At 55.1% G+C, this 25,209-nt stretch overlaps 2 protein-coding genes across 2 annotated transcripts; one reads left to right on the top strand and one right to left on the bottom strand.

Moving 5' to 3' along the window:
* Positions 1 to 347: 347 nt before the first annotated feature.
* On the bottom strand, positions 348 to 3,638 carry UQCR10 (ubiquinol-cytochrome c reductase, complex III subunit X). Its single transcript, XM_065851508.2, has 2 exons — positions 3,464 to 3,638; positions 348 to 621 (listed from the first exon to the last, which is right to left on the bottom strand). Exons 1-2 carry the CDS (start codon positions 3,623 to 3,625, stop codon positions 574 to 576), a joined length of 210 nt encoding a protein of 69 aa, XP_065707580.1. The 5' UTR covers positions 3,626 to 3,638; the 3' UTR covers positions 348 to 573.
* A 20-nt stretch (positions 3,639 to 3,658) lies between these two features.
* Positions 3,659 to 24,199, top strand: ZMAT5 (zinc finger matrin-type 5). Its single transcript, XM_065851507.2, has 6 exons — positions 3,659 to 3,712; positions 9,307 to 9,524; positions 11,861 to 11,923; positions 12,129 to 12,209; positions 19,893 to 20,004; positions 23,954 to 24,199. The coding sequence occupies exons 2-6, from the start codon at positions 9,398 to 9,400 to the stop codon at positions 24,081 to 24,083; spliced, it is 513 nt and encodes a 170-aa protein (XP_065707579.1). The 5' UTR covers positions 3,659 to 3,712; positions 9,307 to 9,397; the 3' UTR covers positions 24,084 to 24,199.
* Positions 24,200 to 25,209: the final 1,010 nt, after the last annotated feature.

The raw sequence follows: 25,209 nt of genomic DNA, 5'->3' as shown, positions 1-25,209 counted from the left end.
CCCACTTCTCACACTGGTAACAGTAGGAGCATCTGTGCTGCAGCAGGGTGATAGGCTAGGAACCTGCATCAAAGATGTAAATGATTTCAAGTCCCTTTTCTTTGGACAAGATTAGAAAGCGCAGGCAGCTCCTCACCCCTCTGCTCAGCTCCCATCAGCAGCAGCAGCAGACCATGGCTGTATAAATGCTTTCAAGTCTTTCACATCATTATCTCAAAAATAAATAGCTTGATTTCTTACAGGGTGTTGAAGCTGCAGCACAGGGCCCTACTGAAGCATCCTCTGTCTCCTAGATAAGAAGTTACAAGCAGGGCGAAGGGTAAGTCAAGGGAACACGCAGGCATGAGACATGGACCAAGAATGCTTTATTTTAACGCAGTAAGTTTGAGTACAGCAGCAGAAGTCCTTGAGTCCATCTAGGCTTACATCATATCACTAGGTGGCTGATATAACCTGGCTCAGAGTTGTTCAATCAGGAATCCATTCCCATTTTGATGCAACCAGTTTCAGGAGAGCGGATCCTTCTCTGCAGCGTTTTTTGCCACCCCAGGCTGGATCCTGCTGCTGAGCATTTCACTCTTCGCTGCTCTCATACTTGTGCTTGATGTGCTTCCACAGTTTCTGGATGTAAAACAAAAACCAAACAGTGATCTTAGCTTTTCAGTGGTCCTGATAAAGTTTCAGTTTAAACTGCAAGTTACCATGAACGCTTTGCCCAAGAGCAAGAGGGGAAAGAACAGTTTGTAAGAGAACACGTGTGCAGGTGCCAGCAGGGTCCGCGGCAGGCTGGGAACTGTCACCCCGTGTGTCCCTGCTGTGTGGGGCTCACCCTGCTCTGCCGCAGCGAGTCCTGCACGAGGGATGCGGGAGCAACATCAACAGCAGCCAAGAGCCCCAGCCCACGCTCGCTCTGCCTGGGGAGGAGGCGGCACATGGACTCCTGGGCTTTCAGAGAAGAACATGAGGGAACCGCTGCTGTCCCGCATCCCCTGCGCCTGGGAGCCACAGATTATCTCTGCTCAGGCCGGAGGAGCATTTCTGCTCCCAGAGACATGGGATGCAGAAAACAATCCTGCTGCAGGCACTGAAATCTGCTGGTGCAGATGGGACCAAGGGAATCACCACTCAGTGCGTGCTGTGCTGTTTGATGTACACAATACTTTAGAGTTTCAAAAACAAGTTCCCGTTCTCAAACCCTGCTTAAGAAAACAAAATTCTACCATTAAAAAAAGGAGTTGTGTGCTGACATTCAAATGTGGTTTTAAGTAAGGTTTTACAAGCGACTATTGCTAAAAAGAGACGACAGGGACCCTGCTCTTGGTCTTTACTGTATTTTCTCAGCTCACCCAAGCCCTGGTGAGTGACTTCAGGGTGTTGTGGCTGTCACCTCGTGTGGTATCAGCTTTCTGCTGTTTTCACGACCTGATTCAGGAGGCCAAAGAGCAGCTGTTGCAGTCAGGGAAGGTGCGGGGCAGCTCTTTGCAGCATCAGAGCCATTCAGATGAGCTGGCTCCCCTGTGAAACTGCATCCTGGGTGCCCTGAGAGACCCAAGGCACATTGGAGCTGTGGGACAGGGAAGGGAACTGCTGTGCTGCAGGTGGGAACGTGAAACACACTGAGTATTTTTGGTACTCTCTGCAAGATGGAAATTCCAGCACCTTCTGGCTTTTCTTAGGGCATGTGCTGCATCACCTCATCTGGCCCTGGAAGCCGTTATATCACCTGTCCACGTGACTCAGTATCCAGACAGTTATCGCATCACAGCTCTACTTAGAATCATTTTGGTTGGAAAAGCCCTCAAGATCATTGAGTCCACTCATTAACCCACCCCTGGCGCTGCCCCATGTCCTGAGAACCTCATGTCTGTCTGTCCAACCCTCCAGGGATGGTGACTCCAGCACTGCCCTGGGCAGCCTGTTCCAATGCCCCACAGCCCTTTGGGGAAGAAACTGTTCTCCAGATCCAACCTCAATCTCCCCTGGTGCAACTTGAGGCCGTTTGCTCTGCTCCTGGCGCTTGTTCCTGGGGAGCAGAGACCAACAGCCTCCATGCTACAACCCCTTTTCAGGCAGTTGTAGAGATATAAAGACAACCTGACCTTTCTCATCTCGCGTTCACACCCGAGATGGCAGACGCTGTTCCCCTGCACAGCGGCAGCACTGCCCATCCCCAGCTGTCACCCTCCTGTGCTCTGGGCAGACTGGGAAGATGAACAGCTATGGACCAACAGAGCAAGCTCAATGCATTTTAACCTTCTTGCATTCCACCCCTTGTGATATCTTTTCCCCAGTTACTCCACAGCCACAGAAGCCTCAGAACACACTGAAGCCCTGACTACAACTACCATGACACACGGAATAACCCCAGGCTTGTTGGGTTGCAGGAGCTCTGCAGATCCCCAGCCCAGCCCTGCTCACTCAGGGTCACAGAGCAGATCACACAGGTGGGTCCAGGGGGTTTGAATGGCTCAGAGAAGGAGACTCCACACCCGCTCTGGGCAGCCTGGGCCAGGCTCTGGCACCTCCCAGCAAACAAGTTTCTGCTCATGTTCAGATGGAGCCTCCTGTGTTTCAGTCTGTGCCCGCTGCCCCTCACCCTGGCGCTGGGCACCACTGAACAGAGTTTGGTCCATCCTCTGACACCCACCCTGAGATATTGATCCATTGATCACATCCCTCTCAGCTTCTCTTCTCCAGCTCAACAGCCCCAGCTCTCTCAGTCTCTTCTCATCAGAAAGATGCTGCAAACCCAAAGCCCTTTCAGACCCTGAGGGTCTCCAGGTGCTGCTTGGTGGCAGCCATGGCCTTGTCTGCCTCTGCTGGGCTCTGGGACTCTTACAGAATCCCAGAATGTGAGGGGTTGAAAGGACCTGGAAAGCTCATGCAGTGCAATCCCCCCATGGAGCAGGAACACCCAGCTGAGGTTCCACAGGAAGGTGTCCAGGCGGGTTTGAATGTCTGCAGAGAAGGAGACTCCACAACCTCCCTGGGCAGCCTGGGCCAGGCTCTGGTACCTCCCAGCAAACAAGTTTCTGCTCATGTTCACATGGAGCCTCCTGTGTTTCAGTCTGTGCCCGTTGCCCCTCACCCTGGCGTTGGGCACCACTGAACAGAGTCTGGTCCATCCTCTGACACCCACCCTGAGATATTGATCCATTGATCACATCCCTCTCAGCTTCTCTTCTCCAGCTCAACAGCCCCAGCTCTCAGTCTCTTCAGTCTGTGCCCGCTGCCCTTCACCCTGTCACCGGGCACCGCTGAAAAGCGTATGGAAACACCAGTAAAGCCTTCCCTGACAGGCACCGCGGCCGCGGCGCTCGGGGCCTCCCCGGGAAGCCAAGGCCGCGCTCCGGCCCGGGGAGCGGGGGCAGCCCCGGGTGCGGGCCCAGGCGGGGCCACGCTGACCTTCAGGCCCAGGCCTAATCCCCGGGGGGGCCCGCGGCGCGTCCCCACCCTTCCTTACCCCCTCGTTGAGGTGCTCGAAGATGGCGTCGGCGCCCTGGTCGAAGGCGCGCTCGAACAGGACGGCGCCCAGCACGATGCTGAGGGCGAAGGTGGAGGTGCGGCGGAACAGCGCCCCATACGCCTGCCGCAGCAGCGCCATCTTGCCGCGCGCTCTGCGCATGCGCGGCCGCGACACGGCCGAGGGCACGGGGAGCGCGGGGGATGCCGGGGGATGGAGGCGGCGCTGCGGGCGGAGCGGGGACCGGCGGTGAGTGCGGGACGGGCTGAACGTGGAGGGGTGTGACAGGGGACGAGAGGCCACCAGTATCCTGGCTGGTACCAGCACTGGGGTGGCCAGCAGGCCCAGGGCAGTGACCGTCCCTGTGCTGGGACCTGGGGAGGCCAAACCGCCAATCCTGGGGGCAGTTCTGGGCCCCTCATGCCAAGAAAGGCCTTGAGGTGCTGGAGCGAGTGGAGAGAAGGGAACGGAGCTGGTGAGGGGCTGGAGCACAAGTGTGATGGGAGCGGCTGAGGGACCTGGGGGGTTCAGCTGGAGCACAGGAGCTGAGGGGAGACCTTCTGATCTCTGAACTGCCTGAAAGGAGCTTGGAGCCAGGGGGGTCGGGCTCTGCTCCCCAGGAACAAGCGCCAGGAGCAGAGGAAACGGCCTCAAGTTGCGCCAGGGGAGGTTGAGGTTGGATGTGGGGACCAATTTCTTCCCCAAAGGGCTGTGGGGCATTGGAACAGGCTGCCCAGGGCAGTGCTGGAGTCACCATCCCTGGAGGGCTGGACAGACGGACATGAGGTTCTCAGGGACATGGTTTAGTGCTAGAGTCAGGTTATGGTTGGACTCAATGATCTTGAGCATCTTTTCCAACCAAAATGATTCTGTGATTCACTGCTGGGTCCGTGAGTTGAATCCCCACCCTCTCCTTTTGCTCCTGGTGCTGAAGCAGCTTCCACTGGGTACCCTGAGTCATTATTTTCTGCTTTTTTTGAGGTGAAATCCACACAGTTGGCCTCGCTTCAGCTTTAGCAAATTAAGGTGAGGGAAGGAGGGGCCCTGGCTGTGGAGCCATAGGGGCCTTGCTGGGGCAGGAGCCCCCCCTGCCAGGGTGACCTCTGGAGGGTGAAACAGAAGAAAGAGGGTTTTGCGTTAGTGTCCTCTCCTGCTCACCCCTCGGTGGGGGGGGGGCAGTCGGGGTGTTTTCTTGCGGGACAGTGTCACTGTTGTGCTCTGGGCAGGAGGTGGGTGTTGTGGCCCATAAAAGGCAGAGGACGCTTGGGTGGCAGCTCCAGGGACCTTGTGGCAGAACACGTGGGAGAGCTGAGGTGTTCAACTGGAAAAGAGAAGCTCTGGGGAGACCTTATTGCAGCCTTTCCAGATTTAAAAGGGGCCCATAAGAAAGATGGGGACAGACTTTTAAGCAGGGCCTTTTGTGATAGGACAAGGGGTGATGGTTTTAAACTAAAGGAGGGAGATTCAGGCCGGACATGAGGAAGAAATTGTTTGTGCTGAGGGTGGTGAGAGCCTGGCCCAGGTTGGGCAGAGAGGTGGTGGCTGAACCATCCCTGGAGACATCCCAGGCCAGGCTGGACGGGGCTCTGAGCAACCTGAGCTGGTGAAGATGTCCCTGTCATGGCAGGGGTGGCACTGGGGAGCTGGGAAGGTCCTTCAAACCCAAACCCTTCTGTGATTCTATAACTGAAGCAGAAACATTCCTATTTACCACCTTCTCGTTGTGTTTTTCTTTCTGTTTAACCTTAGTGAGGCCAGAGGGCTCCCAGGGTGGCTCCAGCACTGATGGGAGTGACATAAATTTGGATTCAGAAAGGGAGAACAGCCAACAGGACAGGGGAATCTTGAAGTCATCCCACCGCATGGTCGTTGTAAACCAGCATCTACATTAAATTTCAGAACAGATCCTCAAGTGACACTCGCTTTGTCATTTGTCTCGACTGCTTGGAAGGAGTGCACGGTCTGGCTGCACAGTCATTTCTCTTAATTTATTTATGTTTGATTCCCTGCATGCAGCTACCGTGGGGTTTCTGGGGTCAGGCAGAGCCTGTGCGTGTGCTGGCAGCCCGGACAGATACTGGAAGGTGCCTGACATATTCCTGTGCCCTACGCATAGTGTTATCCCTTTGAAAAACTTTATTATTAGTATTATTTTTCAACCTTAACTGCTCAGGTTTGTCTCTAAGACAAATCTCCCCAGTAGCCTGTAAACTGCTGCAGCTGGGGCAGGTTTGTGATGCTCAGGTTGATGTTAATCCTGAACCAAGCTGGAGGCTCTGGATTTACATGGGGTGTCATGGAAATTGGCATCTGTCCCTCTGTCCTGAAGGTGCTGACAAAGTGCCGACGTTTGGCATATTCCCATAGAGATATGAGCACGTTTAAATTGGCAGCTGAATAGCATAAGCTTGACACTTGGATTTAATTAAGTTCACATCAGGGTATCCAAAGTGGCTGAAATGGCTCCAGGTCTGGGCGGAGGCAGCAGGAAATCAGGGTCAGGTCCCAGTGGCGGTTCATAGGGTTCGGCATGGGGAAAACACCCACACCTCGACAACAACCCGTCCTGTGCTGGGTTCTGGGTCACCTTCCCTCTGGCCACAGCTCCGGGAAACCATGGAAGGACCCCCGGAGAGCCCTAAATAAAACGTGTGGCTGGCAGAGTGCGATGGGCAGCGTTCGGCAGCAATTCGAGAAGTGTGGGCTGGTGCATGGGAGATCTTGCCTGGAGTTCAACCAAACACCTCGGCTGGATGAGCCAGACACCTGCACTGTGCCCCAGAACGTGCTGTTTCTTGTAAAACGTTGCTCCGAGAGGCTCAAAGCAGAGGAGGTTTTTTGTTAATACTTTTAAGCATCGAGGTAAAGACAAAGTCCTGGCTTTTCTTTTGTTTTGTAGTTGGATTTATGCAAAAAGACTTTTAAGCTGGTACAAAACCCACCTGAAACCATTTCTGGCTGCCCGTGGGTCCAGGGGTCTGCTCGCCTGAATTCAATTGCAAATTAGGGTCTAGAAATGTGAAGAGGAAATGGCCAAGCTGAAGCAGTTCTTTATAGATCAGCTACATTTACTGTATTTCATAATGACTAGGATGGATTTAATTAGAAAACATCTCTGTTTGCAGCTGAATAATGCTCTTTGTTTACTGTTGGAGCCTTTTGGGAGGATGGAAATAGGTTATCCAGCGCCGCTCAGAAGTGGCTTTTATTCCTACGTACCAGTGCAGCACAGAGCACCGCAGAGAGTTGTCAGAATCCAGCCAAGATAATCCACGCAATTGAATTCTTAAAGAGATGGAAATAAGTCTTCGGTGTAATCTTTGGAGGGGGCGATCTCTGGGAGAATCTGATGCTCCTCTAATTGCCTTTTTTAATTCCGTTCGTCCCCTGTGATGGGAATTGCCGGGAGAATTTGGGAACCAGCACCTTGGGGCTGCCTGGAATCTGTAGGAGCTTTTTGGTGTTGGGGAGGGAGAGGGAAGGAGCTTCTGCAATTATTGCCGGTGGGGCGATGAAAGGCGAAGTTTGAAAGATGATTTCAAAGCTGCCGAGCTTCCGCGGGCAGAATTCCCATCGAGAGCTGTGCGGACGCGTGTGGGGCCGCTGCGGAATCTCATTTGTGTTCCCCGTTCCCAGCAGCCGCTTCTGCAGAGATGGAGGCGCGGGAGCCGGCGGCTGAAGTGAGAAGCTTTTATGTCACCAGAAACTTTGGGAGGCAGCGGCATAAGATGCGGAAAGGGGATGTTGTTCCATAGTGAAAACCGCAGCAGGGCCCGCTGCTGGGTCAGACGCTGGGTACAAGCGTTCCCTGGGGATCCCTGCAGCCCCACCACAGCAGAGCCGGCCACAAAACCCCGGGATGAGCTAGTGAAGGGTGCCAGAAAACTACGGCTTAATGTTCATTAAGCAGCACTTGGGGTTGGTTTCGTGGGCGGGAGAGGGACAATTTCGGACCTCAAGCCCTGCAGAGCCAGGAGCTGGGGCTGGTGGTGTTTGTGGGAGATGCAGTTTGTGGTCACATTGGGGAGGGATGGCTGATCAGCAGCGCCTGCCAATGAGAGGTTTCACCTGGAGAAGGAGGAAGGGGAAGGGGAGGTTTAGATTGGATATTAGGAAAAAATGGGAGATTAGGAAAAATTGGATTGGATATTAGGGAAAAATTCTTCCCCAAAGGGCTATGGAGCATTGGAACAGGCTGCCCAGGGCAGTGCTGGAGTCACCATCCCTGGAGGGGTTGAAAAGGCTCATAGACGAGGTTCTCAGGGACATGGGTTAGTGCTAGAGTTGGGTTATGATTGGACTCAATGATCCTGAGGGTCTCTTCCAACGAAAATTATTCTATGACTCTATGAAAATACCTTAAAATGAAGAGATTTCAAACAAAGTTGAGTCTCGGAATGTTTTTACTTTCAGTGTCAATGTCTGCAAACCGACTCGAAAAACGAAATGAGGAAATGTTTCCATTGAAGGCAGCTGGATGTGGAGGGAGGGGGTTACGTCTGGACTTGTGCTGTGAGGCCTGTAAGGTTTGCAGGGATTTGGTTTTGAAGCAGCATTTCTCGGGAGAGGGGGAACGAAGGGAGTTTGGCACGGCTGCTCGTGAGGGAATGGATGGATGGATGGACGGACAGACGGATGAATGGAGGGATGGGTGGATGGATGGCGGGAGGGCTGAGCTCAGCACGCTCGGCTCTGAGGGATCACGTGTTGCTGCTGTTCTCCCTGCCGATTCCGAGGAATCATTAGGGAGGCCGTGACTGATTCTGACTCTGGTTTATTTGTAAAAATCTTGATTTCTTGCACTGGTCTCTGTGCCGTTTTTTAAACGCATTTGGCTGTCAAGGTGTCAAAAACTGGAGAATTGCTTTTGGAGTTTATCTCCTGGTACATCCATCTTCAGCCTTTATCAGGCACCTTTACACCAGCGGGAGAGAACCTCCAGCTCCAGCGAGGTGGGGACAGGACTGCGTGTAACCACACACCCCATCTGCCCTAGCAGGAGCTGCCCCAGGCCCAGCGCAGATGAAAGCGCCCCAATTCTGTCCTGGTCCTTCTCGAGACCCCCACAACAGAGCCTCTGGACCCCAAATACTTGTGTGAGAAGCCGCTCTGCCCTGGGGAAGGAGAAGGATTTGGCACCGCCAGGCTGATTTCAGTGGCTGTGGAGCTCAGCGTGGTTTTTTCGTGGCTGTAAGGCTGTTGTGTTTGTAGTTTTTGCAAGGAGTGTGTTCAGTGGCGGTGACACATCTCACTGCCACGGGCTGGGGAGGGTGAGGATGAGGATGAGGAGGGCAGTCCTTGATGCACAGCAGTGAACAGATGAACTGAGCGAAGTGATGTGTCCTTCAGGGTTTGCGATGCAGCTTCCTCCGTGCAGTACAGGTGAGAGCAGCTGGTTTAGCATCTTTGAGGAGCCCCTGAGTTTCTTCCTTACCTTGTAGAGATGGACATGGGGGAATTTCCTTCCTCTTGCATGGCAGCTTGGGGAGCCCTGTGCTCCTGGTTGAAGTCCTGGGGCCCCAGGTGGAGGCTGTGACCTCTAATTCCTTCTGTTTGAATGTTGGATGGTTTCTGCTGCATCTCCCGTGGTGCTGGGAGCCGCTGGCTCTCCAGGGTCTCTGTTTTGGGTGCTCTGAGCTCAGGGAAGGAAATTTCTTTCAGCAGAGCTGCCATTGCTTTGGGTAACAGAGATAAGAAACGGAGATCCGAGCCGTCTCCCCCATGTGTATGCAGCAGACACTGCCTTGCCAGTCCCTGATGGACAAGAATATTTACTGTTGGGTCTCGCCTCTTCCTCTGTCTGCCAGCCCTAAATGATTTGAGTTCCTCTCCTTTGGAAGCAGGCGCTGTAAATCTTGGATCGTCCGTCGCCGGGCACGGGGGAGCTGGCTGATGGTTCCCAGGCCGCGCTGATGCTGCTGTGCCAGAAGAGAAATGGGGAAAAGGTACTTCTGCGACTACTGTGACAGGTCCTTCCAGGACAACCTTCACAACAGGAAGAAACACCTCAACGGAGTGCAGCATCTCAGGGCCAAGAGAGCCTGGTACGACTTATTCCGAGGTGGGTCCGACCGACCGTCCGCCGCTCCTTTCCGGCCCTGGGGGGTGATGGATGAGATCTGGGAGCGTTGGGAATAGATAAAATAAATCTGCAGTGATTATTTGTATTCAGATTGTCTGTACCGGTAAATTGTGGACTTGATGGTGTTGCTGTCGAGCGGTCTCAGAGGCAAAACCCTTGTGTGTCTGGGTGCGGGAAGGGGAAGCTGCAGATGTCAGCTGGGACTTGAAATGAGGTGGAAGAGATAGGGAGGTTGTTTCTGAGGACAGAAGTGGGATATAAAGCTCTCTTGGCATCACGGACAAATCTGAGACAGGAGACCCAAAAGAACAAAGTGAGTTAGGGTTTCTGAAGGTGAGTTAATGGCTTCTGCAAACCAGAGTTGATCATTGACGTGCGAGCAGCACAGAAATGGGGGTGTGTGTGTGCAGATGGAGGAAGCGGGCTGTGCACCCTTGTTGGCAGCGGTGCCCTGTGCTGGGTTCTGAGGGTGGCCATGAGAAAGGCTGAGGATGTGACCACTTGACTGGAGATCCCAGAAGGGTGAGAGAGTTGGGGAAGCAGCACAAAGCATGGCACAGAGTCATAGAATACTTTTGGTTGGAAGAGACCCTTAAGATCATCAAGTCCAACCATAACCCAAATCTAGCGCTAAACCATGTCCCTAAGTGTTCAAACCTGCCCCAGCCAAGGAGCAGAGCAGGAGGGCTGAATGTGCTGGGGCTTTGGCAGAGGAGGACTGGAGTTCTGGGCTGGAGGCTGTGTTGGGATGTGCTAGAGGAACGTCCTGTATCCTCTGCCTGTTCAGCAGGCACCTTCTCACCCAGCTCAGTGCTCTGACCTGGCTCACCACGCAGTTACATGTGGTTTAGTACCACAGCATCTCAGCCTGGTTGGGTTGCAGGGACCTCTGCAGATCCCCAGCCCAGCCCTGCTCACGCAGGGTCACAGAGCAGATCACACAGGTGGGTCCAGGGGGTTTGAATGGCTCAGAGAAGGAGACTCCACACCCGCTCTGGGCAGCCTGGGCCAGGCTCTGGCACCTCCCAGCAAACAAGTTTCTGCTCATGTTCAGATGGAGCCTCCTGTGTTTCAGTCAGTGCCCGTTGCCCCTCACCCTGGCGTTGGGCACCACTGAACAGAGTCTGGTCCATCCTCTGACACCCACCCTGAGATATTGATCCATTGATCAGATCCCTCTCAGCTTCTCTTCTCCAGCTCAACAGCCCCAGCTCTCTCAGTGTCTCCTCATCACAAAGATGCTCCAGACCCCTCAGCATCTTTGTGTCCCTGCGCTGGACTCTCTCCAGTAATTCCTTGTCCTTCTTGAACTGGAGAGCCCAGAACTGGACACAGACTCCAGATGTGGCCTCCCCAGGGCAGAGCAGAGTGGGAGGAACCTCCCTCGACCTGCTGCTCACACTCTTCCTCACACACCCCAGGTACCATTGGCTTCTTGGCCACAAGAGCACATTGGTGACTACTGGTCAACTGGCCCAAGAAGTATGGTGGGAATATGTGTCCAGAGTTCTGAGAGCAGGACTGTATATTTTGGCCGTAGCAAAGGCTTAATTTGGGTTAAACTGATTGTGACAGCATTGCCTGTGTGTTCCTCAGCTTCATTCTGGTTCCTGAGGGTCAGAAGTTGTGGGCTGTGTTCTGTCCTGGCCCTGCAGAGCTCTGGGTGACTCTGCTCCCTGCTGAACCCAACGGGGGGGTTGGAAAGGCTCTCAGTGTGGGGGCCAACAGCCCCAGCCCAGTTCTAACTGGGTCAGTGCTGGTGTGACAGGTCACCTAGCACTTCTCACCAGGCTGCAATCTTTGATTTCTTTCTAACTCATAAAATTCCTCATCCCATCCCTGATGAGGGGGTTCATCTGCTCTTGTCTCCGGGCTATCTGACCTGGCATCAGCCAGTGCTGGTTCTTCCACAGGAGCTGCTGTGTCTGGGCTCGCTTTCCCCAGGACCTCTCCAGGAGGTGGACCAGAAGGGCCATTTCAGTAGCGTCCAGCTTCTCTGGGAGCTCTGTGCCTCTGCCTGGTCTTTCTCTGCTGCCCAGAAGTGCTGCAGAGTCCTTGCTTCTCTGTCACGCTGCTTTTCCCCAGCTGGGATGGGGAGAAAGCATGAAGCGGAAAGCAGAGAAGGTTCTATCTGCAAGCTGGTGAAAAGCTGAAGCCAGGGGTGCAAATAGGGACTGTTAACAGTCAGTTTATCAGTGGCTTAAGTTCTTGGCCTCCCACTAGTCAACTGGCCTGTTTGGGACCATGATGTTATGGGCTGTAGCTGTGCACGAGATCTTTAACCTGTTCTGTGGTCTGTCCTTTATGCCTTCCAGATGCCGCCGCTATCCTGCAAGAGGAGCAAACTAAGAAACCTTGTCGGAAGTTTCTGCTGACAGGTGAGTTCTGAGGTAGAAATAACGGCCTGAGCTCCGGCAGCTCCTTCGTGAGCCAACCTGAGGCTGTTCTGGAGAGCCCTGGGATGCGTGTGGAGGGAGCTTTGTGTCCAGCATGTGGGCGTAGTGGTCCTGGGTTTGCATGCACATGTGCAGGGGAGGACCTTGTGTTCGTGGCTCTCACGGGGCTCTCTGGCGTTCCTTCCAGGCCAGTGCGATTTCGGATCCAGCTGCAGATTCTCCCACATGACAGAGCAGGACCTGGAGAAGCTGAGTGCCCAGGTGAAGGGTGAGTCCTCAAAAAAGGATGGGGGTGTCTGAGCAGGGGGAGCGTGCGCTGTGCAGGGGCACACGAGGGGTTGTGCAGCGAGAGCCTGCGGTCCTGTGCTGCCCGTAGATCCCTCCTGCCTGGCTCCTGAGCCTGTAGCGTGGCTGTAGCGCTGCAGGTTCTCAAATGCTTTCTGCTCTTGATCGCCTGGCACAGACACAAACCTGGAGCTGAGCAATGCTGTCACTGCTGAGCAGTGTCTGAAGCAGAGTGGGCTCTCTGAGCCCTCAGGGTTTTGTTCAGTCAGGGAATAAAAACTGTCAGCAGCAGAGGGCACTGGTACATCACTTCCCCTTAAATTTATGGCTTTGATTTCCCCCCACCTCTCTGACATTGCCCAGGTTCTGCTGGTTCCACTCCTGGGAAGAGCTCGCCTGCTGTCAGCTGGGTTATCCTGAGGAGAGGACAGGGGTCCTGAATCCAGAACCGGCTCCTTTTCACATGGCTTTGGGTGGAACCGAAGTTTGGGCAGAGGATAAGGGGCAGCTGCTCCCCTGCTGTGACTCTCTGGAGCACTTTGGAACTTTTTCATTCTGGAAATAGCACCTTCTCACCCTAAAAGAGGCGGCAGCTCTGTTTTCACCATAGGATTCATTGCTTGGGTGGTTAGAAAACATGTGAGGTGTTGGTGAGAACTTAGGGAGGGGTTGAGGTCTCCACTGGAGATCATCCAGTCCCAACCTGGCCTTGTTCAGCGCCGGGTAAACCCGAGCAGGCTGCTCAGGACCATGTCCAGTTGTGTCTGGAGTATCTCCCAGGGTGGAGACTCTACAACGCCTGTGGGCAACCTATTCTGGTGTTTGACCACTTCTGCAATACAAGTACATATTTTTCTTTTAATATTTAAATGGAAATTCCTGTATTTTGGTTTGTGCCCGTTGTCTCTCGCCTTTGCTGACCTCCCTCCAGTCTGTCCCTGTGGCACTGGGGAGCCCAGCAGTGGACACATCACCCAGACAGAGCAGAGAGGAAGGATCAACCTGCTGCAGTGCTTTTCGGGATGCAGCCCAAATTCGGAGCAGCTCTTGCACCCACACCAGCTGTTCTGCCAATAGTCTGGCTAAGCCAGACTGAAGTGTTGAAAGTCTGTGTATGTGTACATAGGTACATATGAGATTTGGGGTGTGCGTGCGGTAGAGACTCCATCCTGGCCTCCGGAGGGTTGGGTTTGGGCAGGCGGAGCTCTGGGGAGCGGGAGGAAGGCACCACTCCAGAGCTATTCCAGTCCTCGCCGTTGCTGAGTCAGTCCGCGACTCCCCGAGCTCTGTGAGTCAATCGCTGAACCACACTCACAGTCAATAAAACCCATCTGGTCGGGCCGCGCGGAGCTGAGCTCCCCAGCTCATCCTTCTGGCGGCGGCAGTGCCGGCTGGCGGTCGCACTCCTCTTCCTCACTCCTAGCGCAGAACCTTTCCCGACCCTTCTGTGCTGCGGGGATTATGTGCCGGGCTCCCGAGAGGTGGCAGAGGACAGCAGCCAGTTCACAAGAGCCTGTTTCCATCGTTGAAAGCCATTTATTGCAGGGTGGTGGAAGCTCTTTGGAGCGGCGCGGAGCCGCAGGGACAGGCTGGCAAGCTCGTCCGCGCTCGGGTGGGTTTCTTTGCCAATTACGCTTGTTATTGAATATTGACTTCTGTCAAATGGGTCAGGCGTAAGTGGGGAATTGGCTAGCGAAAGAGCCGATTCCTGGGAGATTACCTGGAAACCTTGCATTTGTCTTACCAAGTCAAACATTAAATTAAACAATTAGGCTTCAAGGAGTGATGGCCAGGGGCCGGCAGGGTGCCTTGTCCTTGGCTGCACTGCCTCGTTGTGGAGTTAAATCCTGCTCTCCTCTCTCATGGTGTTGCTCCTCAGAAATCCTGAGTGAGCCAAGCGGGGCTGAGCATCACACAGACCTTGAAATCTCGGCGCTGGTGAGGCCCCACCTCAAATCCTGGGGTCAGGTTTGGGCCCCTCATCATAAGAAGGACATTGAGGTACTAGAGAGAGTTCAGAGGAGGTGACAAAGCTGGTGAGGGGCTGGAGCACAAGTGTGATGGGAGCGGCTGAGGGACCTGGGGGGTTCAGCTGGAGAACAGTAGCTGAGGGGAGACCTTCTGATCTCTGAACTGCCTGAAAGGAGCTTGGAGCCAGGGGGGTCGGGCTCTGCTCCCCAGGAACAAGCGCCAGGAGCAGAGGAAACGGCCTCAAGTTGCACCAGGGGAGGTTGAGGTTGGATGTGGGGAACAATTTCTTCCCCAAAGGGCTGTGGGGCATTGGAACAGGCCGCCCAGGGCAGTGCTGGAGTCACCATCCCTGGAGGGTTTAAAAGGCATTTAGACAAGGTTCTTAGGAACGTGGTTTAGTGCTAGAGTCGGGTTATGGTTGGACTTGAAGATCCTGAGGGTCTCTTCCAACTGAAATGATTCTATGATTCTCATCTGCCGAGCCCACGGGGAGCTGGGTGGATTTCAAGAGGGGTGAGCTCAGCGGGATGTGCTGGAGAAGGGGCGCAGCCCGTAATGCAGTGGCCTGGATGGAAGGACCAAAAGCCAGGCCACCGTTCGGTGTGTCCTGGGGACATGTCACCGCTCCTGAGGGTACCGGAGCACCCGTGTCGCAGACGGTGAGACACAGGCAGAGCTAGAGCTGTGACAGCTAATACACTACTAGTAAATATATATAAATATAATAGAAATGGAATATAAAATAAAAGATACTCAGTGCAATTCCTCACGAACTCCATCCGCACCGAGCAACCCGTCCCAGGCAGCAGCACCTGCTCCTAAAGCTGATCCCAGAGAGCAAAGAGAAAAAGGCAGAAAGGGCCAGAGGCATCAGGAAAACAGCAAAAGGCCAAACTAAAGAAAGTCCCCAACAAGCCTGTGTGCCAGCTCCAACAAGGATAGAGAAGAAAAAGAGAAAAACAGATGATGTTGACTCACCTTAAATCTGAAGCATGACAGTAATGGGATGGAATATTCTCACTGGTCGGTCTGGATGTCAGTCAAGCTCTGCCCCTTCCTCTGCCCCCTTCCTCTGTGCTTCCCCCTTATGGCTCTCAGACCAGAGGAATTAAAAACATTAACTCAGTCCTGGGGTTTTATCTCTCGTTCTCACACTAAGTTCAAACAAGGACTGTGCTAGCTAGGAAAAAGGTTTCTAACTGCGTGAAGAAAATTAACTCATTTCCATTTAAATCAGCACACCTGTCTGTCAGGCTGCTCCGTCAATGTCCCCATGTGCTTTAGCACCCAGCCCTGGTGGTTTTGTGCCGTGAGCCATCCCAGCCGCTGCAGGTGAGGTGATGGAGCACGGGTTGGAGCAGGGTCTGGGTCCTACTGCCTCTCTCTGGGTTGTCGGCATCCTCGAAGGTTTCCCATCGGAACCCACAGTGTCTGGGAGCTGCCGACAGGTCTGCAGCCTGGGCTGGTTGGGGATCTGAGATGAACTGGGGGCCCTGGAAGCTCCAGAGCCCTCTCCAGTCCAGTCCAGTTGTGGCCCCTCAGTTCCAGAAGGACAGGGAACTGCTGGAGAGAGTCCAGCGCAACCACCAAGATGCTGAAGGGAGTGGAGCATCTCCCGTGTGAGGAAAGGCTGAGGGAGCTGGGGCTCTGGAGCTGGAGAAGAGGAGACTGAGGGGGGACTCATTCCTGGGGATCAGTATGGAAAGGGGTGGTGTCAGGAGGATGGAGCCAGGCTCTTCTGGGTGACAACCAGTGACAGGACAAGGGGCAATGGGTGCAAACTGGAACACAGGAGGTTCCACTGAAAGAGGAGAAGAAACTTGTTCCTGGTGAGGGTGTCAGAGCCTGGCCCAGGCTGCCCAGGGAGGTTGTGGAGTCTCCTTCTGTGCAGACATTCAAACCCGCCTGGACACCTTCCTGTGGAACCTCAGCTGGGTGTTCCTGCTCCATGGGGGGATTGCACTGGATGAGCTTTACAGGTCCCTTCAACCCCTGACATTCTGTGGCTCTGCGTGGATCTGTGAATCAGCGTTTTCTGCAGAGCCTTGTGTCCCGGGGCTGGAGATGGGCACCTCTGTCTCTGCCGGGGTAGGAGCGGGCAGTGCACAGTGCTGCTGAACTCCGCTTTCCTCGGGTGCAGAAGCAGAGGAGCTGTGAGGCTGCGTTGCACCCGTGTCTCCCCTTATCCAGGTGCTACAGAAAAAGGTGTGAAGAAATCCCATAGCTCGCTAACCCGTGGTCGGGTGGGCTTGCGTCCTAAACCACAGCAAAGCCCTTCTCGACTTCTTTCAACACTGCTAAACCACGATGGTGCTTCTTTGTCGTGTAAATATTGAACCTGTGCCTGAATCCCTCTTCAGTGGTGTTGGTAGTGTCAGTGAGCTCCCTTTGCTAATGAAGCTTTTTTATTACAGCCAAAGGAAACGTTACATTATTCTTAACACTCGGCCTTTCCGATGCAGGGAATTCACCCGGTTGCTTGTGTTAGTCTTGTGGGTTCAGTTCTGGACAATTTGCTGTTCGGTAACAGCTCAGAGCGTGTCCTAGTTCAGCTTCAGCATTTCTGCACCCCACAGAATAGACTCATCAAGAAGCAACAGTTCCCACCTTCAGCAGGGAGGGAGGATATTCCCAGCTGTTCCCGCATCAAAGCATTAGCCCTCTGCATCTGCTGCATCATTCATCAGCGAGACGCTGCCAGGCTGTCATTTTAAGTAGAGTCATGTCAGGAAAAGTCACTGTCAAATTACCATCTTCTCGCTTCAAGTTATTGGCTCCCCGCTAATCGGCGTCACTTCTGCGGGTGGTATTGACACAAGGCAGCCTCTTCGGTGAGCCCCAGCGAGCCCGAGCTGCGAGCGGACAGGGAGGGCACGGTTGGGCGAGTGTTTGCAATATGTCCATGGGATTGAGAGGGTACAAGTGACGCTGCTGGGGGTGGCTGTAGGCAGCTGGTGTAGGTTAGCGACAAGCACGAGGAGGAGCGCTCTCGCAGCCGGCTGCCGCTGCTGTGCCGTGGGGTGGTAGCGTTTTCAGCTGCTCGTGTCGCAGGCCCCATCGACCTCGGCTCTCTCTGCCGCTGCTCGTGTGCTCGGGACGAGTCTGGGCTGCCACCTTCCTCCCAGTTTGGTATCATCAGCAAAATGGCTGAGGGTGCACTCAGACTGTTCTTCCAGGTCACTGATGGACAAGGTGAACAGGACTGGACCCAGTACAGACCCCTGGGGAACCTCATGAACTACAGGCCTCCAACCTTGCTGAAGTCAAGGCAGACAGCCATCCTCTTGACACCCGCCCTGGAGATGTTTATAAACGTTGACCAGATCCCTCTCAGCTTCTCTTCTCCAGCTCAACAGCCCCAGCTCTCTCAGTGTCTCCTCATCACAAAGATGCTCCAGACCCCTCAGCATCTTTGTGTCCCTGCGCTGGACTCTCTCCAGTAATTTCTTGTCCTTCTTAAATTGGGGAGCCCAGAACTGGACACAGATTCCAGATGTGGCCTCCCCAGGGCAGAGCAGAGGGGGAGGAACCTCCCTTGACCTGCTGGCCACTCTCTTCCTCACACACCCCAGGTACCGCTGGTCTCTTGGCCACAAGGGCACATTGCAGGCTCAGCGTGAGTCTGGAGCCGTTCCAGTGCAGCCAGGAAGCTTTTCTGGATGAGACAGCGAGTTGTGGCTGCATTCCGTGGGCACTTTGGACCTCGGGGTTCCCTGCTCTAACCAGAGACTTTGGTGGTTTTTGGTCTAGTCTGTGTTGGGACATGGAGTGGAATGAAAAGATTTCGGTGGTAGGTAGAAAAGGGAGAGATATCCCTCTGTGATTTTTTTATTCCCTTGCCTCTCACAACCAGTGCTTGTTCCCTTGCTGAGATTGGATATGTCCAGGTGCTCACCAGACGGAGAACCCTGGAACAAAGGGAGATAAGGTGGTTGTGATTCAAAGTTACCTGGGAGCTGAATTCAGATACCCTGAGTGCCAGCAGTGCCCAGCTCACCAGACCGAGTTTCTGGCCTCCCCGGTGTCCTCACCTGGCCAGGCTGCCGGTTCGACCCCAAACAGCTCTGCTGGGGCTTTGCTCCCGGGGAACAGCTGCAGGAGACACCAACGGTCCCGTCTCCCACCGTGTCCTTCCGGGCGGGTTGCAGAGCGGCACCTCGGCACCAGGACCACGGCAGCCTGCCTTCGTGGTGGCAGCGAGCACATCGTCACCCCTCCCAGCAGCGGCAGATGAAAAGGCCGGATGACAAATTATCCGTCTCCGTCTGCTCATTGTGTAGCGCGTTTCTGCCATCCTTATTAATATTCAACAGGCAGATGAATAATTGGTTGCCACCATGAGGATGAAGTGATCCTTCACTCTGCCCAAGCGATATTAATTTCACACCCTGTCTGGAAATGTATAATATTTTCCTTAAACGTGTGACATATGGTGGGGAGGTGTGGAGGAGGCTCCTGGTGGGCACAGCTGTGGGTAGCTCTGCGGTCAGGTTGGTCTCTAAATGGGATCAGGGTTCCCCAAACCACTTGTCCCCGAAGTTTTGGTGAGCAGGACAAAGCAGAATGACACACAGCTGCCTCGGCTTCCTTTTCGTTAATCTCAGTGTTTATTTTTCAGAGTAGCATGTTCTCTTTGCTGTTAGGTGGGAACTTTCCACTGGGTTGGGGATGTAGCAGTTCTCAGCATCTCCTTGCCCGCTGTGCCTGACGTGCTGGCAGGACCACAACCGTGTCATCCATGTCAAGGACTCATGCTGGACCCTGCTCTCCCTGCTGTCCCTTCCTGCTTTGTCACCGATGCCGAGGGGGCACCGGGGAGCTTTGCTAACTGGGCAGCTGTGGATTTCTGCCCACTGGGAGGGACTGGTGAGCGCTGGGCTGCCCCACTGGCTCTGTGCCCTGCTGCCCGGGGAGGACATGCTGCAGAGCCTGGGGCATCTGCCCCATGTGAGGTTGAACCCTTGGGAGGACCTGAGGCTGCCCTGCCCCTTGGTAGCCACCAGAGGTTTTCTGCTGGCACTGCCTTGCTTGTTCTGACCTTCCATGAGAAAACGCAGGAACGTGTTCCTCTCCCTCGGCCGTGCTCTGCTCCGGTGTTGCGCCTCGGCTGAGCGGGGCCAGGTGACATCCTCCCGCCCGTCTGCAGGGGCTGGGGATCCATCACACAGCGTGTGCCTTAACCAGACCTGACAGCGTCTCTGAAGTCCCGTCTCCTGGCTGTACGCACTCTCCGAGCCTCTCAGACTCGCGCAGCCTGCCAGGTCTGCATCGATCCGGACAGACGTCCCTGTCACTCCTGCCTCGCCGGGCAGAGGTGGCAGAGTCCCCTCCTGCCAGTTGGAGGGACGTGTCTTTGGAAACGGCTCAGGGCTCAGCGCCAGCGGAGGTTGTTTCAGGCGAGGATGAGGATGATCTGCCCCAGGGGGAGATGTCACACTCCCCTCAAGTGCCCAAACTGCTGCCGTGCTCGCTGGCTCGGTCCTTGTTCCTGGCTCTGGCTGGCTGGAGCTGTCACCAGAGAGGAGGCCAAGCATCAGATGGCAGGTGGGGACAGTGGAGGAGGAGCAGGAGGGGCCGCCACAGGCAAATTGCAAACTCTCTGCCATAGGAAACTATGCAGGGTAACGAGCAGCGGGTTTAATGGAGTGAAAGGACTGCAGTGCGAATGTCTGATGACCTTCTCTCTCTGAACCAGGGGAGCAGAGATCGAGGGAGCTGCGGCAGGAGGGAGCAGATGTCCCGCCTGGCACCATTGAGGACTGGCTGGAGAGGAGGGCGAAGAGGCTGAGCGCAGCTCAGAGCAACAGGTACCGGTGGCCAGGAGCATCCGTGAGGGCTGGATCTGCTTCTGGCCCGTGGGATGCAGGGGATCCCACCAGAGGGGTGTGAGTGGGGCAGGAGAAGGCGCAGGTGACCAGAGGTGCCACCTGATGGGACCCTGAGCTGTCACATCAGCCTCTCAACACTGCGCTCTTGGCACATGATACAGATACACATACAGATCCAGTCTGGCACACCTGATGTGTTTCCCCTCATGACAAGAAAGGCCTTGAGGTGCTGGAGCGAGTGGAGAGAAGGGAACGGAGCTGGTGAGGGGCTGGAGCACAAGTGTGATGGGAGCGGCTGAGGGACCTGGGGGGCTCAGCTGGAGAACAGGAGCTGAGGGGAGACCTTCTGATCTCTGAACTGCCTGAAAGGAGCTTGGAGCCAGGGGGGTCGGGCTCTGCTCCCCAGGAACAAGCGCCAGGAGCAGAGGAAACGGCCTCAAGTTGCACCAGGGGGGGTTGAGGTTGGATGTGGGGAACAATTTCTTCCCCAAAGGGCTGTGGGGCATTGGAACAGGCTGCCCAGGGCAGTGCTGGAGTCACCATCCCTGGAGGGTTGGACAGACGGACATGAGGTTCTCAGGACATGGGGCAGTGCCAGGGGTAGGTTATGGTTGGACTCCATGATCTTGAGGGGCGTTTCCAACCAAAATGACCCTGTGATTCAATGTACAGGGGCACAAACTGGGCCTTGCCACCTGTGGCTGCTTCCCCAGGGTGGGCAGGTGGAGCGGAGCTCCTGTGCTCCCTGCACAGTGTGCAGACGTGTCTGGAAGGTTGGTGCTGAGTTACTAATGCCCAGAGCTTGGTGGCAGCAGCCTGGTCTCATCTGTTGACAGCTCCTCCATCCTCTACTGCCCTGTGTCTGCACATCCCTGCCAGTCCCTGCCAGCGAGAGGGTGGAATTAGCTCCTCCTCGCAGCATTCATTCAGATTCGGGTGCCTGCCGGTGCCTGCTGTTTCCTTCCTCACCTGACTGTGCCGCAGGCTTAATTGGATGACATTTGGGCAGGTGCCAAATCTCTCTTTTGTTCTTTTTCTGTTTGCTCCACTCCTCTGTGTGTTTGGCCTGGGCAGGATCTTCCTTCTGGCGCTTGTCTGGGCTTGTTGCTTTCTGTCCGCTCCATCCGTCAGCCTGGCCGCTCTTCACCCACTGCTTGCTGACGGCTGTAACTTTCCTACCCCCAGCTCCCTTCACTCACCCCAGTTTATTTCTCTTGCCCGTGAATCCCTTGATTTTGAGGCAGATCATCTCTTCCAGAAGATAGCCAGAGGAGTTGCCAGACGTTCATAACTATTTGGTCCCTACTGCATCCAAGCATCTCCAAGACGTGGGATGTGTGGGGCTGTTGCTGTCTGCCCAGCCCCTCTGCCCCAAAGGCCCAAGAACCATCTCTTGGAACCAAACACCAGCTACTCAAAACTTCTCTTCCTCCACCTGGCCTCACCGATGCCTGGCCCTGTTATTTCTCTTCTCCCTCTATGCTCTCCAGCCCCAGCCTTGCCCTTCTGAGCAACCTTGTGTTTCACTTTGGCTGCCAGAGAAGTTGTTCTGCATCTACCAAGAGGTTTAGGCAGATTCTTGGTGCCTGGGGAGTCTGTGTTCCTCCTGAAAATGCTTCTAAGGACAAAGAGCTCCCTCCTGAAGTCCTTGAGGTCCCTGAGATGCGGCAGAACCTCTGGCAGATCTAACACCACTTTGGGGAATTTGTTTGGGATGATAACCTACCCAGGGGCTGGTGGTGTCAGTAAAGACCATCAGTCTGTGCAAACTGGCAGAGAAAGTGCTCTTGGGGACAATTGGCTCCGAAAGGAGATGCTGGAGCCCCAGCTCCACCTCTCTCTTCTTGGCAGCACCGAGCAGGAAGGTTCGAGCTGGGATGGAGGAGGTCTGGGATGCGTGATCCCCAAAGTGCGATGGAGGCTGTTGCTGTGAGCGCAGCTGAGTTTGTCTCTGCCCTGCTGGGGCCGTTCATACCTGGCAGGGGATTGCAGGTGGAGATTCTGCCTTGGGTGATCTCCAGCTACACCACAGCGCAGAGAAAATGTCACGCTGGACTAAAAGTAACCGTGTGGGCCACTGAGGGGTGGCACTTTCTTCAAGGCAGTGACCCGAACACCGTTCCTGCCTGTCACCTGAATTAGCCCATGGATGGAGAATCGCCACGCTGCCTTCCGCCCGTTGTGCGGCCGCTCTCCCAGCCTGGCCGGGCTCACGGGGCCAATCTACATTTGGAAGCCTCCGCCTGATGCGTATTTTCAAAGCCAGGCCGTGCCATTGCTTTCTGGAGAGCTGGGCTGGAGCTGGATGGAGTTTGCGGAGTTCTCTTAGTGGTGGAGCTCTGCCAGGGCGTGATTGATTTTTAACCTGATTTCCAAAGGAAACGGAGCATGTTGGTGCACGGGAGTGTGCTGTGGAGCCCGCTCCCTGATTTCCTGCAGACAAGGGGCTGAGGCCTCAAAGAGAATGAGATCCCACAGGTTTCATGAACGTGGAAGTGAGTACAGGAGGAGAATCCCATTAACGCCTTCGGAAAGGAAATGTTCTTGACCCTTGCTGGACACCGGAGAATCCCCACGGGACAGCCATGCTGAGTGCTCCAGCTGTCAGTAAACCTCAGATAGCGCTTGTATCTTATGAGACCCCAGGGAGCAGGGTACCCAGACAGCATCCTCCCTATTGATTAGTTTTGCTGCTCACAGAACAGCTCGTTAGTTGATGACCGTGCTGTTCCACCCTGCGGCATCGTCCTGCCGCCCACCAAACCGCTGCCTGCCTGGACACAACCAAAAACATCCCTCTTGGTGTGTGTCCCCGCGGTCCCGCCTGCTCCCCGGCTCTGAAGAATCCCCACTGAGGGGACAAGCGACCGGGTGACTGTGTGCATGAAAACGCTGCTCTCAACGGCTCTATCTGGCTTTGGGCCACGGCGTCGGCCCTGCAGGGAGGGAAGGGTGCTGCTTCTCCAGAGCATTATGCAAAGGAGTTTGATTAGATTTCTCCTGGCATAACAATTAAAAAGATTCATCAGGATGGAAGGTGGAGGCCTGAGAAGCTGGAAGGCTGCTTGTGTTGAAGAACCAATGTGTTTCGTGCATTCAGGAATTAATGGAAAAGGTGCGTTTCCCATGAATTTAAACCTCCCCGGCCAAGCACGTTCTTCAGCTGGAGAAAAGGGTGAGATGCTTCTTGCTTTTGCACTTCTTCAGTCAGCTGTGGTGTTTGCGGTGGCCTCAACTGGTAAACTGGAGGGAGAGCGGCAGAGCAGCAGCGTTTCCCGGCTGTGTGCGGGAGGAGGAGGCTGAAGGGTGCTTCTGTGCAAACAGCCCGGTGTGTTGGCACTGCCTCCGTTTCCGAGGGGTCCTTGTCCTTTGGGAAGCGCACAGCTGGCTCGGGATTCAGGCCGCTGGGAAGGAAACATCTGCTCGTTTGTTTGTTCTTCTCCCAGCTCAGCTGTGTGGATAGCGCGGAGCAGCCGGGGCTGGGAGGGGACGGGGCACCAGGGGCTGGGCCCTCCGTAAACCCCCTTCCCTTTCTGCTCCCACCTTCTTTCTCAGCAGTGTGCACTAAGTTAGAATCATTTTGGTTGGAAGAGCCCCTCAAGCTCATCAAATCCACCTGTTCCCCCAGCCCTGGCACTGCCCCATGTCCTGAGAACCTCATGTCCGTCTGTCCAACCCTCCAGGGATGGTGACTCCAGCACTGCCCTGGGCAACCTGTTCCAAAACCGCTGGGATGGGCTGGGGTGGTTACACAGCACTCCTGCTGCTGGATTTGGGGGTGTATATGAAGATACCTGTTCACTGGGGAGCAAAACCCCCCTCTGCTGCCCCAGCTCTCTTTTGGGGTGAGCAGAGCAGAGGAAGCTCAGCCCCTCAGCAGGGCCTTGCTATCAGACTGAGACATCTCTTCCTCTGCCCACCTCCCCAGTGCTCTGCCGGAGAAACCGGTGCCTTTCCAGTACCCGCCGGGCTGGCCACCGGTGCAGGACCTGCCCCCGTCCCTGCAGGCCCCTCCACCCGGGGGGTGGCCGGTCCCCCCCAACCTGCAGTGGGGCTGAGGTGCCGGGACCCCACGGGGGCTGCACTGGAGATGGACGTCTCCTCGCCTGCTCTACGAAAGGGACAGAATTATTTATATACACTTTGATATCAATAAAAACCTTCCCCCCTTGCAGCCTGCACGTCTTGTGTTACTTCTCGCCTGGCGAGATTTCCCAGGGCAGGAACCGTCCCCTCTCCGTGCGGATCCACCGCTGGGCCCCGTGCGGCTGATCCGTAATGGGGAGGGAAGCTGTAACCAAGCTTTTAAAATTACTGTTTAAACATTTCCTCCAGTTGTTTACGACTTACGTGTGCTCCTGTTCAATTCAGTGTGTAAAACTGCGTCGGTTCAGGTGCCGGAGCTCCTAATGAAGCGCTCGGGGAGCTCCCGCAAGCCCTCTGCTCCCGCTCCCGCCGTGCTGAAGGTGAGAAGCAAAGAGGAAAAACACTCCAAGGTTTCTCCTTCTCCAGGAAACCAAGTAAACAGCGTGTGCTGGGGGGCACACACCTCCGTGAGTCGCTGCGGGGCTGGCCAGGCGTGTGTGCAGGGAAGGGGTGAGGAGGGGGCTCCGTGTCTCCCTGCTCAGCGTGGGGCTGTGCTGGGACCTGAGAGCTTTGCTATAGAATCACAGATGGTTTGGGTTGAAGGGACCTTCCCAGCTCCCCCAGTGCCCCCCCTGCCATGAGCAGGGACATCTTCACCAGCTCAGGTTGCTCAGAGCCCCGTCCAGCCTGGCCTGGGATGTCTCCAGGGATGGTTCATCCACCACCGCTCTGCCCAACCTGGGCCAGGCTCTCACCACCCTCTTGGGGAAGAATTTCTTCCTAATATCTGATCTAAATCTCGCCTCTTTTAGTTTAAAGCCATCACCCCTTGTTCTGTCACCACGTGCCCTTGTAAAAAGTCCCTCTCCGATGAAATTCTAGGGTGAAAATTGTAAGCGCTTGCTTGAATGGTGGCCAAGCCCAGGCCAGGCAGAGACAAGCTGAGCCCAGGAACGTGGCTGCCACAGTGAGAGTTTGACAGTCACCTCTCCTCGCCAGACAAGGGGGGGATGAGTGAGACCCCGGCTCTCTCGGGAGGGCGAGTGGCCGCTCAGTTTTAGGGCAGAGCTGGGGCTGTGCGGGGGACCCTGCCGGAGA

The sequence above is a fragment of the Patagioenas fasciata genome, chromosome 17, assembly GCF_037038585.1.
Source record: "Patagioenas fasciata isolate bPatFas1 chromosome 17, bPatFas1.hap1, whole genome shotgun sequence".
Taxonomy (NCBI): Eukaryota; Metazoa; Chordata; class Aves; order Columbiformes; family Columbidae; genus Patagioenas; species Patagioenas fasciata.
Note: the sequence above shows the minus strand (reverse complement) of the source record. Positions and strands in the feature narration are given on the sequence as shown.

Bases quoted from the DNA above. Each gene is read 5' to 3' on its own strand.
- UQCR10 (XM_065851508.2), bottom strand. From the start codon at position 3,625: ATGCGCAGAGCGCGCGGCAAGATGGCGCTGCTGCGGCAGGCGTATGGG. The intron at 622-3,463 runs GTAAGGAAGGGT...TTTTACATCCAG, and splicing joins TCGAGCACCTCAACGAGGGG to AAACTGTGGAAGCACATCAA.
- ZMAT5 (XM_065851507.2), top strand. From the start codon at position 9,398: ATGGGGAAAAGGTACTTCTGCGACTACTGTGACAGGTCCTTCCAGGAC. The intron at 9,525-11,860 runs GTGGGTCCGACC...TATGCCTTCCAG, and splicing joins CTGGTACGACTTATTCCGAG to ATGCCGCCGCTATCCTGCAA. The intron at 11,924-12,128 runs GTGAGTTCTGAG...CGTTCCTTCCAG, and splicing joins TCGGAAGTTTCTGCTGACAG to GCCAGTGCGATTTCGGATCC.